Genomic DNA, 15,542 nt, shown 5'->3' with positions numbered 1-15,542 from the left:
TTTGGTATTTTGGCTTCTTTTTCTGTCTCCAGGCATAATTAATTCCCTCCTTTGCACTTCAGTGGCCTGACCTTCTCCCTAGTTATCTTCCTGCTTTTAAGGCATGTATGAAATGCCTTAACATTACACTCACCAAGTACATTTCCACATCACACTAAGTCATTGAACTAAACAAACATAAAATATTGTTTGTATTAAAGGAACTGTAGGAGATCAAAAGAATTTTCTGAGCTTTAGCTTTATGTACACAGTATCTTAATTCTGTTCATAGAAACTCCATATCGAGGGCAAATATTAATTTCATTCCAAAGTAAATCTATTTTTAAGGTACATTTTCTATTTTTTGATACTTGTGCTTTTTTTATATGGCTCAAGTTGGTTTGCTCTGTGAAGCGTAATTATAGCTACTCATGTTTAAAGATGGAACAAGCAGTAGTGGAACAAAACAAAGCCTGAGTAACTAAGTTATGTTACAGGACAGCTATCTAAATTGTATAAATATGTAATGCAGGACATCTGTGAAGAATGAGAATAGGCTGAAGGTTGCTTATGCTGTATTTCAAGCTGAATTGTAGTCAAATCCCAAAACAGGAAATATATAAATAAAGTTGAAAGAGTACAGAGAAAATTTACAAGGATGTTGCCAGGTCTGGAGGACCAGAGTTATAATGAAAGATTGAAGACTTTATTCCTTGGAATGTAGAAGATTGAGAGGAGATTTTATAGAGGTATACAAAATTGAGGGGTATAAATAGGGTAAATGCAAGCAGGCTTTTTCCACTGAGGTTGGGTGGGACTACAACCAGAGGTCATGGGTTAAGGATGATACATGGGAAACATGAAGGGAAGCTTCTTCTCTCAGAAGGCGTGAGAGTGTGGAACAAACTGTTAGCACAAGTAGTGTATGCAAACTCAATTTCAATGTTTAAGAGAAGCTTGGATAGGTACATGGATGGTAGGAGCATGGTGAGCTATGGTCCCACTGCAGGTTGATGGGAGTGGGCAGTTTAAATGGTTTGGCATGGACTAGATAGGCTGAAGGGCCTGTTTCTGTTCTGTACTTATCTGTGAATCTATGATATGTATTGCATTGCTCATGCCTACCATCCACAGTTTTATTTATTTTCATCTAATAACTTACTGGAATCATTTTTTAGACTCAAAGGAAGGGAAAACCTAACTGAATGTAAATTTGTTTATCACCTACTTCAATCTAGTGGAATCTGTTAAAATTGACATCAAAATTAATTAAATTGTTCATTGTAATTTTGTCAGTGTATATTACACCTTTAATTTCAGACTATGAAAATAAATGGTCAGTAAATAGAAATATGTTAAAATAAATCTTTAATTTAAATTGAATTGAAAAGATATCAAATTATACCTACAACCATTTCTATGTGCATCACCATAACAACCATAAATTTGTTAATTACTTAACAATATGAGAGCCTATGAGAGTTTTCATTGACTTGGCACCATTCCTATTAATCAAACTTAACAATAAAGATTAGAGAATGATTACCAATGAATTTCACAATAGTTACTATAACTGGGTACAAAGTCACTGAATACCTTACTTACTGCCAGATAACATTAATTTATTAACTACTTTTGTCAAATTCTGAATAAATTAGATGGCAACTGGATATTAAAGCCAACAGTTGGACAAGTAGCATATGCTAAAACTTACTGACAGTCAGAAATGAACGAAATATATAACTTATACTATTCTACCCTATGTAGAGCATCTACTGGACAGATATTTCCAAATTCATTCTGTGGACCTTTGATGAATTCCATAATTTTGGAAACCAGCTGCTCCTTTTTGTCCCTTGTTCTCACAGAAACACCACGACACTTTAGCCAGGATTGGAGAGTAGCACTATTTACTTTAAACAGCTGTAGAGACAAATAAAGTGAGATGACCAAAACTATTTTTCCAGTTTTTAAATCATTATCTAATTGTTCAATTGTATAATTAAATTTCAAAAAGGAAAAAATAATTTTGCAAAATTTACATTAAGAGGCTTAAAGAACCTTCAGTGCTCATTATCACCACATATTAAATGGATACTCCACAATATCCAACTTGAAACATCCATTTACCAGAGTAAGTCACTTTTATTTCTCCTCTTTACATCAGTATAGCAATTCTAAAAGTAAATTTTCCACATCTAATATTGAATGTTGATGGAAACTCAAGAAGCAGAGTCATTCAGATTATTTCACTAAAGCTTCCATTGATCTTTTGCTGATTTTGTAATAGAAGTTCTACTTTAAAAACTCCTTGCATTCTACAATGACCTTCAATCACATCCCTCACTCTCCATACAATCCCCTCTAATGTACTAGTCATTGTTTTGCATTAGAACTATAAAAACATTACTCATCCAAGAAAGCAAAACAGCTGTAGCAGCAGCAGAAATGAAAGAACTTTAACCGTGCTTTGCCATTTAACATCGTTATATCATGTGTTCTATGCAGTTTTTCACTCATTTCTCATTCTCTCCAATTCCTTCTCAACCCTATTCTCCTGCTTTCTTCCTGTAACCTGTCAATCTCTGCTTTAAATATACCCAATGATTTGACCTTATTGTCCAAAGATGTTTATTTCCCCACCTTAAATGTACTTTTTATGCTTTAAATCAGTCTGGATTTATAAACTTCGATCTTATTTATTTAAAATACACAAGTGAATAAATGTATAAACATGCCCTTGCATAAAATCAGATAGTTTTTACATATTTTCCACTGCTTTGATATTTTTACTGAAACGAAACAAAATCAGTAAGCTAAATAGAACAGATAACCTATTGCCCTTGCAGTGCATATAGATAGATAGATAGATAGATACTTTATTCATCCCCATGTGGAAATTCAACATTTTTCCAATGTCCCATACACTTATTGTAGCAAAACTAATTACATACAATACTTAACTCAATATAAATACGCATCTAAAATCACCCTCTCAAAAAGCATTAATAAATAGCTTTTAAAAAGTTCTTAAATAGTTTACTAAGAAATACATTGAATGGTAACTTAAGCTCAGTCCTGACCCCGGCACTTTAACATATCCTACCCCTGGCGTTTGAATTGTAAAGCCGAATGGCATTGGGGAGTAATGATCTCTTCATCCTGTCTGAGGAGCATTGCATCAATAGCAACCTGCCGCTGAAGCTGCTTCTCTGTCTCTGGATGGTGCTATGCAGAGGATGTTCAGGGTTTTCCATGATTGACCGTAGCCTACTCAGCGCCCTTTGCTCTGCTACTGATGTCATACTCTCCAGTTCTGTGCCCACGACAGAGCCCGCCTTCCTTACCAGCTTATTAAGATGTGAGGCGTCCCTCTTCTTAATGCTGCCTCCCCAACACGCCACCACAAAGAAGAGGGCGCTCTCCACAACTGACCTATAGAACATCTTCAGCATCTCACTACAAACATTGAATGACGCCAACCTTCTAAGGAAGTACAGTCGACTCTGTGCCTTCCTGCACAAGGCATCTGTGTTGGCAGTCCAGTCTAGCTTCTCGTCTAACTGCACTCCCAGATACTTGTAGGTCTTAACCTGCTCCACACATTCTCCATTAATGATCATTGGCTCCTTATGAGGCCTAGATCTCCTAAAGTCCACCACCATCTCCTTGGTCTTGGTGATATTGAGACGCAGGTAATTTGAGTTGCACCATATCACAAAGTCCTGTATCAGTTTCCTATACTCTTCCTCTTGTCCATTCCTGACACACCCCACTATGGCCGTGTCATCAGCGAACTTCTGCACATGGCAGGACTCCGAGTTATATTGGAAGTCTGATGTGTACAGGGTGAACAGGACCGGAGAGAGCACGGTCCCCTGCGGCGCTCCTGTGCTGCTGACCACCGTGTCAGACCTACAGTCTCCCAACCGCACATACTGAGGTCTATCTGTCAAGTAGTCCACTATCCAAGCCACCATGTGAGAGTCTACTCCCATCTCCGTTAGTTTGTGCAAGGTTTGTGCATATGTACAAGGTTATGCAGTGAGTTAAACAGTTTCTCAAAAATCACTCAAGACAGAAGCTTTCTTCAGGAATTTTAATGAGATCTATCTTGTGAAACTGCAGAATTCAATATAGAATAGTCACACGCCTGAATATAGTAATACTGTTGATTATTCTCACAACTGGTGTGAACCAAGGTAACACACACACACACACACACTTCATAACTATGCTGTGTAAACAAAAGTAAGCTCATAGCGCAACAATATCTTGATAACAGTAAGCAATAAAAACAATACTTCCTTCAAAATATATCTACTAAATGTTTACTAGTATTAGCAAAGCTTAACTCTCACAGATATTAACATAAGGACATAGGAAATAGGAGCAGGAGTAGACCATCTGGCTTGTCAAGCCAGCTCTGCCATTCAATATAGACCATGGCTGATCTGGCCATGGACTCATCTCCATCTACCTTCCTTTTCCCCATAACTCTTAATAGCCCTACTATGCAAAAATCTATCCAACCTTGTCTTAAGTATATGTACTGAGGAGCCTCCACTGCTTCATTGGGCACAGAATTCCACAGATTCACCACTCTCTGGGAAAAGCAGTTCCTCCTCATCTGTGTCTTAAATCTACTCTGCCAAATCTTGAGGCTATGTCCCCTAGTGCTAGTCTCACCTACCAGTGGAAACAACTTTGCTGCCTCTATCTTATCTATCCCTTTCATAGTATTATTTGTTTCAATAAGATCTCCTCTCATTCTTCTGAATTCCAGCAAGTACAGTCCCAGGTCACTCAATCTCTCCTCTTAGTCTAACCCCCTTATCTCTGGAACCATCCTGGTGAACCTCCTCTGCACTGTCTCCAAAGCCATCCTTCCTCAAGTACGGAGACCAGAACTGCACACAGTACTCCAGGTGCAGCCTCACCAGTACCCTGTATAGTTGCAGCATGACATCCCTGCTCTTAAATTAATCCTTCTAGCAATGAACATTCCATTTGCCTTCTTGATAGTTGCACTTGAAAACCAGCCTTTTGTGATTCATGCACAACCATCCTCAAGTCCCTCTGCATAGCAGCATGCTGCAATTTTTTTACCATTTAAATAATAATCTGCTCTTCCATTTTCCTTCCAAAGTGGATGACTTCGCATTTACCAACATTGTACTCCATCTGCCAGACCCTTGCCCACTCACTTAACTTAATCTCCCTTCAGACTCTCCATATTTTCTTCACAATTTGCTTTTCCACTCAATTTAGTATCATCAGCAAACTTCAATACATTACACTTGGTCACTATTGGTACACTACTGCTGTTTTAAGGGCAAATGAAGAGAGAATGGAGATCGATGTCTTTTTACCGTGTGCTTCAAAAATTAATCCAAATTAACCAGCGCAGGCAATTACTTTAAAACAGCTTACGTACTAGAAGTGATATCCATACAAAATGAACTGCTCCTCTGGAGGACCTAACAACCCCACTTCCCCACCCCATCTGGCATCCATAGGATGTCAAGCTTAACGATTGAAATATTGAAAGTAAAAGTCCAAGGATCATTTGATTAAGTCTTTGATAAAGATGGATAGTTTCAAAGACTAGCCTTGAAAACAGTCTTACTGCTTAACTGTTTTCACATCGAAAATACCAGCTTTGATGATGTTCCTGGAAGAGATCAGCAAGAAATACAGGGCCAGTTATCCATGAAAAGAGGGTGAGCTGATCAGCTTGGAACCCTCTTGTGGCATGATCAGCCAGGTTGAGATCAGTAGGAACATAGTTTCATTTGCTCTTCTAAGTTGATTGTCTGACACGTTGGAATTTATTATGTATATGAACATAGAATCTCCTTGTTTCATTAAATATATAACCGAACACAACCTTGTTGTTGGTAAAGAACTTGAATTCATCTATTTCTGTGTCCAGATCTTCAGTTATCATCTCTGTCATCTCAACTGCTAGAACAGCAGCTCCAAGTTCAAGCCTTGGTATGATGAGATCTGGTTTGGAGCAAGCTTTGGCTTGCCCAGGATCCAACTTAACTATACCCAGCAGCATCTGTGACCTTCAGATATGCAACAACACTAATAGCTTTAATTGATGCATCATAGGAAATGTTGACCTCTTTCTTTTGAGCTGCAGATAGCAGAATTGTTGTGCAGGTTCTTGGAATCTTCCAACTTTTAAGATCCTTAAGGGAAGAACACTACTGCTGCCACTGCTCATGTTTCTCTTTAGGGAGTGGGACATGTCTTCCACAAGTGTCCAAGGTCAACTCTCTTAACATGAAACATCCCTGGATACTGACTGGAGCAGCAAATCCAAGAGGGTCAAAAAGACTGTTGATAGTCGATAGTACACCACAACGCATAAAGAGTATTTCAGTATCAGTGACCTGGAAAGGAAGGGTGTCAGTAATGAGGTCACATCCAAGGCCCAGACTATGCTGCATAGGAGGGAGGTAGTATTAAAATCAAGATTCTGTGGACTTTTGGCCAGGTCTTCAGATGGGAAATATTGCATGACCTCTGTGGTTGACACCAAGCTTGGGTGTTTAGTGGACAGTCAAAGATTGTCAGAGGTAACAGAGAGGCTGAGGAAGCAGATTTGTTCCCTGCTGCTTTCACTCATAAAAATGACAACACGAGGCAACAGTAAAAGCAATGCTGCTTTAAATGAAATGTAGCAGGCAGCTTTAAGGAATAAGTTAGCATCCTGGCTCACAGCATGATCACTGCACTGTTAAAATATGCTTTAACCTTTTTGATTGACCTGATTTCTGATACCTTATACACAAGAGATATCAATTGTAATTAGAAAATTCTGAGATATTTAATTACTGCAATTGTCCTATTAATTATATGCAAAAGTCTCTTCTGATCTACATATACTTTCATAGTTGATTAAAGTTTCAATGGAAATTTTAAGTTTCAAAGTATTTCTCAAAAACCTGATCATTTTTTGCATGCTTTTCCACATCAACATCCTGGATAACTGGCTTGGTCTTGGGTTTCTTAGGTTTTGAATCGGATACTTTCTCCTGTTTCTGAGAAACCACAAAAAAGGAAGATTTTTTTAATGCAGGGGTGGGGGTGAATAAATGATGGTTGCTCAGATTAAAGTCAAACAATACTAGAGCTAACATAAATGCTGCTTTAATGAGATTTCAGACTTTATTTCAAGTTAGGACCAACACAAACTACCAGATCGCTAGAACGTAGGTCTGCCAACCAAAAAAAAAGTTTATTTGCCTGTGTTAGACACAAATTAAATTTGTAGAGCAAGTCAAACAAAGTTAGGGCTGGGAGCATAAGAGAATCTGATGGAAACGGAGGAGTCTGGCAACAGACAATAATCAGTGCTGCCGCTTTCAGCAGTGTTGTCAGCTCTCAGAGTGTGATGACAATGTTAGCAATAACAGGAGGAGATGCATGCAGATGGCTGAGATGCTTATAATAATGACCTACTATACATTATCCTCCTATAAATCCAACAATAGCATCAAGTGATACTATGGCAAGTCTAAGCTCATAATCATTATGAACACAACATCATGACTTGAAAGGTTTGACCAGTGTTGGACTATTTTGTGTTTTATTGTCAGCTGAGATGCTTTTGGAAAAGTAATCTCAATTTTGAAATGACATGCAGGATTGCAAACATCAATCCATGCTTCATGTCCAGCTACTTGAGAAATGTCTGCCATTCAAAAGACATTGTTGGGATAAGAATTTCATAAGGTTAGAGATAGACATATCTGCTTATAGCAGATTGTTACATAGGTATAATGTATTTCTTTTATACAATTTTGTGTAAACATTATGACTCATGAGAGATATCAATATTTAATCTTAGGTTTCTAGTTTTACAGACTGATCTGCCAAATGGACTACAATGTTGAGGTACAATTGCAATTTTAAATAAAACCAATGAGTACATTTCTTCATCAAGTGAAATTATCATCATTGACATCTACTGCCTAAGTATTTCAAGAAGAGACTTGAAGTTTTCTTCTGACCTAATTGAACAGCTCTGCTATTTCATTTTGTTCTGTTCATTAATATCCATATTAACCACATCTGGCAATTGAAAAGTCTGGAAAAGTGAAGGTAATACATAGACAATGAGGAATTACATTCATATTTTGGCAAGCTTTGATGTTGATGAAAATCCTGACTAATTATTTGGTTCTAAATAAGATATTTTCAATATCTGCCTGACACTGACAACTAAAATGAGAGTTTCAGCCTGCTGTTTACAGCACAGTGTTTGTGGTCATTTTAAACTTAACTTACTTTCAGTAAACAATAATAGTTTCATTAACACACACAAAATTCTGGAGGAACTCAGCAGGCCAGGTAGCGTCTATGGAAAAGAGTAAACAGTCGACATTTCAGGCTGAGACCCTTCATCAATTTCATTAAGACTGCTCTATAAAGATAAAAAGCAATTAAGTAGTATTATATTAACTGAAGACTATGACACTGCACTTAAAGATGTCTTGCAGGGCATTGTGTATCCCCCTCCAATAGTCTTTGATAACAGGGCAGTCCCAAAAAATATGATAATGATTTACATTTTGATTTCCAGAATTTCTCCAGCAAACAGGGAGGTTACTATCATAATGGGATTTCTGAGAGGGTGTAATAAAATATTTTATCAAGTTTTTCCATCCAAACTCCCTCCATTTCTGTGAACTGGTACACTTCCATTGATACCTCCATATTATTGTCCATTCTTCCTCAGATATAATTATCCCTCCTTCCTTCTCCCATTTTGTTTTAATGTATAAAGTCGAATGCGTTTTAAGATTTGACAACCCCTTATACATGCTTGAAATGATTCTACTACCATTATCTGAATTATATGCTTTTCTAAATAGCTCTATCAAGTACATAGCTTTTTCCTTTTGCTTGTTTTTTCTTTCCACTCTTTTCTATAAGTGTATACCCCAGATAAATACTTTGTGGAGATTTGTGATATATATGATTATATGATATATATGTTCAATGTCTGAAATACATCTTATGGAAATGTTTGTTTGATGATGAACTTCAATAAAAAATTACAAAAAAAGACTATGACACTGCAGTGATTTAAATGACTAAACAAGTGTGATTGATTTTAGAATGGATATGCAAAAGTAGATGGATATTATGGGGCTCAAGTAAAACATCAAAGAAATGAAAACAATCTCTTTTGAATTTAACAGGAAAGGTTATCTGATATTATACAAGTGGGTGTTTATTTATTTATCCATTTGTGTAATGCAAGAAAATAAAATTAATGAGAACTATGATACAGAATGATTTAAAACAGATATGGATGAACATATAAGAGTACTCTATGCTCTTGGGCAATAAGAGAATCTTTACAGAATTTAGAATGGCATAGTAACGTAGTGGTTAGCGTATTGCTTCACAGCGTCAGCATTCACTGATCAGGGTTTAATTCCCACCACTGCCTGTAAGGAGTTTGTACATTCTCCCTATGACTACAAGAGTTTCCTCTGGGTATTCCTGTTTCCTCCCACATTCCAAAGACATAAGGTTAGGGATAGTGGGTTGTGGGTATGCTCTGTTGGCACTGGAAATGTGATGACACTTGTGAGCTGCCCATTACAATCCTCACCAATTTGATTTCATTCAAATTACGCATTTCACTCGATGTTTCAATGTGCATGTGACAAATAAACCCAATCTCTTTAAATGCCATGGAGGCTCTGTTGTTGAGGATATAAACTGATTGGCTCTTTGTCCTGATTTTCTTCTTGCTGCAGTTCCTCCATGTTCCTTTACCCTACAGATTCTGCTGTCTTGGCTGTTGGTTTTATGACTTACCCTATTTTGGCAGGTAATGGTGAGTTTGCTTGATGGTCAAATTATTCAATACACAGATCAGTGCAAGAAAAGACAGCTTGACTACTATGAAGTGTTATGAATGTACCACAGCTCTGATGGGCCGAAGGGTGCGAGGGTAGCCCCCTCCTTTGTGAGAATCGCAAGATCACTATTGAGTCAATTCAGGAGACCCAGGAAATGAGAGAGAGACATGCCGAATCCACAAGGCGTTGGAATGTGCCTTGGCCTCCGAGAGGCGGACCCATTGATGCCGGCTATTGTCTCTTGGAGACGGACTTGTGTATTGCATCCTGGACGATGCATCGACGCCCCAGGCAATGAACCAAGGAGGAGGTTGGTGGAGGGATTGCATCATCCCCAACCTGACTGACACCTGAGCCCCTGTGAGTCAGGATAAAAAGAGGGTCTGTGGGAACAGCCCCTCAGACGCACCAGAAGAAACGCTAGCGATCCCGTAATAGCGGGAAGCCATTTGAAGGAGGCCACGTGCGTTCAGTTCCGTTGCCTGGGACTGGTGGCTGGTACCATGGAAAACGGCTTTTAGCTAACAACGGGGAAACCAACTCCCCCGACTCAAACGGATTGGCATCATAAAAGACCTGGGCAAGTTTAAACCGTCTCTCTTAAACCCAAAACGCTGCAGCTTGAACGAACTAACAGTGACTGTTATATTTCCATCGGACAATACATTATCCCCTAGACGATAGAGCTATTTCTTATTGATTATTATTATACCCGCGCTTTTAGATTTAGTATTGATGACGTATATTATCTGTATGTTTGCATTAATCTTATTTTTGTGCCCCTTTATCAATAAATACTTTTAAAAATAGTACCATCAGACTTCAACGGACCTCTCTATCTTTGCTGGTAAGTGACCCAGTTACGGGGTACGTAACAGGAGTAATAGTAATCATACAGACAACACAAACCATGTTTTCAGCAGCCCTATTGTGGCACTTGGATAGTAATTGTGTGTGTAATATTCCTCGATAGAACTTTGCAGTTGTGAGTATAATGAATATCCATTTAAGGTGGTGGATAACCATGTTCCCCCAAAATCCATCCTTCAAAGGAGACAAAGGTGTGACAAGCTAATAATGAATATTTAGGCAAGATGTCAGTATATCTGGAATTTACCATTAGAAAGGTCCTCTGATGCTCTATGATACAAATTGATAAATTGGTTTATCATCACATGTAATGAGGTACTGTGAGAACTTTTTTTTTTGTATACTATCCATACGGATCATTTCATTATAACAGAAAATTGGGGTAGTGTTGGATGAATGCAGAAGTAGTACAGTGCAGGCCACAATGAGGTAGATTGTGAGGTCAACTGTCCATCTTACCATTGCACAGAGCTATTATAATAATGGGATAGAAGCTGTTGTTGATCCTGGTGGCACATTCTTTCAAGGTTTGTAGCTTTTCCCCAGTGTTTATTTTCTACAGTGCATCTATCAAACATGGTGAGGGTCAAAAGGGACAGGCCAAGTTTACTTTAGGAAGTATTCGAGGAAGTAGAGGCCTTGGTGAACTTTCTGGTTATATTCACTCATAGGAACCTGAAGCTCTCAATGTCAGCAATGCTCATATAAGAAGCATGTGTAATTCTCCCATTCAGAATGTTTGTTGAGAATGGCAGTTGTAATGATTATAAGTAGTGTCTATATTTTGTATTAGTGTGTTCTGTATTACTGTCTGTAATTTGGTGTAGCCTGCAACATCACAAATATCCATGTCTGACCTGGTTGCTTTAAGGCTTCAACTTGTCCCCAGTGTAGCAGTAATCAGCAAATTATGACAGACATGAGCATCTAAGGACTGGAATGATCTTGAGGCTAGAGATTACCCTTGACCATCATAGCAATGCAGGCATGTATGCAACTTGTACTTGAATTAGGAAGTCTAAAATAAAATCACTGTTAACTGTGGAAATTGCAAAGTGTAGAACTTAGCTCCATGAGAATTGTTCATAAGAATATGCCTCCCTGTGAAACCAGGGTGTGAAAGGTCTTGGGTTTTGTGGCTTTATATGCCTTTGGTAACGTGGTGCCTGGAAGGCAACATAATTCTGGAGAAGGACCATCAAGCTTAGGCTATTGCCATTTTAATTCTGCTTTAGTTGCAGATGGAACTGTGAGCAGTATGCAGAGTGCAGTACAGCTGTCTCTTTATTAATGCAAATTTATTGTGATTGAGATGGCCATTCCCCTCAGCAACAGGTATACCCCTTTGGATACTGCTGAGGGAGATGACCTATCTGGGCAAGGCAGCAGCAGCCAGACTAATAGCACTATTTTCGTCTTTGAGCCTCAGAAGGGTAGGGTGAAGTCAGGTGGAGCAATAGTCATAAGGGACTCAATAGTTAGGGGGACAGATAGGAGATTCTGCGGCAGCAAAAGAGACGCCAGGATAGTGTGTTGCCTCCCAGGTGCTAAGGTCCAGGATATCTCTGAGCAATTGCAGAATATACTCTTGAAGGGAAGGGTGACCAGCTGGAGGTCATAGTACATGTTGATACCAATGATGTAAGCAGGAGAGGGGAAGAGGTCCTGAGCAATAAGTTCAGGGAGTTAGGAAGGAGGATGAAGAGCAGTACCTCCAGAGTGGTAATCTCCAGATTACTCCCGGTGCCACAAGCTAGGGAAGGTCATAACAGTAAGATAGCACAGATGAATGAGTGGCTGCAAGGGGCAAGGTTTCAAGTTCTTGGATCAATGGAAACTTTTCTAGGGAAGGGGTGACCTTGTACAAGTGGGGCAGGTTGCACCTGAACTGGAGGGGAACCAATATCCTGGGATGGAGTTTGCTAATGCTGTTGGGGACGGTTTAAACTAGATTTGCAAGGGGGTGGGAACCAAAGTGAAGAGGCAGAGGATAGGGCAGTTGGCACACAAGTAGAGACAGCTTGTAGGGAGGTTGTGAGGAGGGATAGGTAGATGATAGAGCAAAGATACACTCAGTGTGATGGTTTGAGATGTGTCTATGTTAATGCAAGGAGTATCATAAACAAGGCAGATGAACTTAGAGCATGTTTCAATACGTGGAACTATGATGTTGTAGCCATTACAGAGACTTGGATGTCTCGGGGCAGGAATAGCTGCTGAATGTGTCAGGCTTTAGATGTTTCAAAAAGGACAGGGAGGGAGGCAAAAAAGTTGGGGCCATGTCATTGCTAATCAGGGATAGTGTCGGGCTGCAGAAAAGGAGGAAGTCATGAAGGGATTGTGGGTGGCAGTCAGAAACAGAAAGGGGGCAATAACTCCACTAAGTGTTTTTATAGACCGCCCCCCAATAGTAATAGAGACATTGAGTAGCAAATAGGGAGACAGATTCTAGAACGGCGCAATAATAATAGGGTTGCTGTGATGGGTGATATGTCCTAATATGGACTGGCATCTCCTCAGAGCAAGGGGTTTAGATGTGTTGGAATTTGTTAGGTTTATTCAGGAAGGTCTATCACCTTTACCATAGTGCTAGAGAGGTACAGAAGCGGACAACTTGGGAAAACATTTAATTGGGGTAGAAGGTAATATGGTAAGATGGGAGTAGACTCTCACATGGTGGATTGGATAGTGGACTACTTGACAGATAGACCTCAGTATGTGCGGTTGGGAGACTAGGTCTGACACGGTGGTCAGCAGCACAGGGGCGCCGCAGGGAACCGTACTCTCTCCGGTTCTGTTCACCTTGTACACATCAGACTTCCAATATAATTCAGAGTCCTGCCATGTGCAGAAGTTCGCTGATGACACGGCCATAGTGGGGTGTGTCAGGAATGGACAGGAGGAGGAGTATAGGAAACTGATACAGGACTTTGTGATATGGTGCAACTCAAACTACCTGCGTCTCAATATCACCAAGACCAAGGAGATGGTGGTGGACTTTAGGAGATCTAGGCCCCATATGGAGCCAGTGATCATTAATGGAGAACGTGTGGAGCAGGTTAAGACCTACAAGTATCTGGGAGTACAGTTAGACGAGAAGCTTGACTGGACTGCCAACACAGATGCCTTGTGCAGGAAGGCACAGAGTCGAATGTACTTCCTAAGAAGGCTGGTGTCATTCAATGTCTGTAGTGAGATGCTGAAGATGTTCTATAGGTCAGTTGTGGAGAGCGCCCTCTTCTTTGTGGTGGCGTGTTGGGGAGGAAGCATTAAGAAGAGGGACGCCTCACGTCTTGATAAGCTGGTAAGGAAGGCGGGCTCTGTCGTGGGCAAAGTACTGGAGAGTTTAACATCGGTAGCTGAACGAAGGGCGCTAAGTAGGCTACGGTCAATTATGGATAACTCTGAACATCCTCTACATAGCACCATCCAGAGACAGAGAAGCAGTTTCAGTGACAGGTTACTATCGATGCAATGCTCCTCAGACAGGATGAAGAGGTCAATACTCCCCAATGCCATTAGGCTTTACAATTCTACCTCCAGGACTTAAGAACTTTTTAAAGCTATTAATGCTTTTTGAGACGGTAATTTAGATGCATATCATATTTTTTTTTACTGAGTTAAGTATTGTATGTAATTAGTTTTGCTACAGCAAGTGTATGGGACATTGGAAAAAAAAGTTGAATTTCCCCATGGGGATGAATAAAGTATCTATCTATCTATCTATCTATCTATGATACTATTAGGCAAGAACTTGGGAACATAAATTGGGAGCAAATGTTCTCTGGGAAATGCAAGGCAGAAATGTGGCAAATGTTCAGGGAACACTTACATAGCATTCTGCATAAGTATGTTCCATTGAGGCAGGGAAAGGATGGTAGGGTAAAGGAATAATGGCGTACAAAGGATATAGAAAATTTAGTTAAGAAAAAGAGAAAAACTTATGAAAGGTTCAAGAAACTAGGTACTGTTAGAGCCTTAGAAAATTACAAGGGTGCCAGGAAGGAGCTCAAGGATGAAACTGGGAGAGCTAGAAGGAGCCAGGAGAAGGCCTTGGCAAACCCCAAGCAATACTTTACTTCAGTATTCACCAGTGAAAAGAACCTTGGCAATTGTGGGATAGACTTACAGCAGACTGAAACGCTTGAATGTATAGACATTAAGAAAGAGGATGTGCTGGAACTTTTGACAGGTATTAAGTTAGATAAGTTGCTGGGACTGGATGAGATATACTCCAACAACACACACAAAATACTGGAGGAACTCAGCAGGCCAGGCTGCATCTATGGAAAAAAGTACAGTTGATGTTTTGAGCATTTTGTGTGTGTTGCATGGATTTCCAGCATCTGCAACTTTTCTCTTATTTGAGATATACCCCAAGCTACTGTGGGAAGTGGGGGAGGAGATTGCTGAGCTTCTGGCAATGATCTTTGCATCATCAATAGGATGGGAGAAATACCAGAGGATTGGAAGATTGAAAACATTGTTAACCTATTCATGAAAGGGAGTAGAGATAACCCAAGAAATTATAGACCAATGGGTCTTACTTTAGTGGTGGGCAAGTTGTTAAGAGAAGATCCTGAGAGGCAGGATTGATGAGCACTTGGAGAGACATAATCTGATTAGGGACAGTAAGCATGGCTTTGTCAAGGGCAAGTCATGCCTTATGAACCTGACTGAATTCTTTAAGGATGTAACAAAACACATTGATGAAGGTTCCCCAATGTAAGGCTCATTCAGAAAGTATTGAGGCATAGGATCCAAGGAGACTTTGCTCTGTAGATCCAGAATTGGCTTGCC

The 15,542-nt window shown here is 39.6% G+C and overlaps 1 protein-coding gene across 1 annotated transcript in view; it reads right to left on the bottom strand.

Moving 5' to 3' along the window:
* Window positions 1-1,372: 1,372 nt before the first annotated feature.
* Window positions 1,373-15,542, bottom strand: part of c1h18orf63 (chromosome 1 C18orf63 homolog) — a 79,596-nt gene continuing 65,426 nt past the window's right edge. Inside the window, exons 7-8 of the mRNA XM_073034612.1 lie at window positions 6,939-7,034; window positions 1,373-1,902 (exon numbers count right to left, since the gene is read on the bottom strand). Coding sequence (XP_072890713.1) covers window positions 1,729-1,902; window positions 6,939-7,034 — 270 coding nt within the window. The 3' untranslated portion in view covers window positions 1,373-1,728. The remainder of the gene's footprint in view (window positions 1,903-6,938; window positions 7,035-15,542) is intronic.

Source organism: Hemitrygon akajei, chromosome 1, assembly GCF_048418815.1.
Source record: "Hemitrygon akajei chromosome 1, sHemAka1.3, whole genome shotgun sequence".
Lineage (NCBI taxonomy): Eukaryota > Metazoa > Chordata > Chondrichthyes > Myliobatiformes > Dasyatidae > Hemitrygon > Hemitrygon akajei.
The sequence above is the reverse complement of the archived record's forward strand: the minus strand, read 5'-3'. Positions and strand labels throughout refer to the sequence as shown.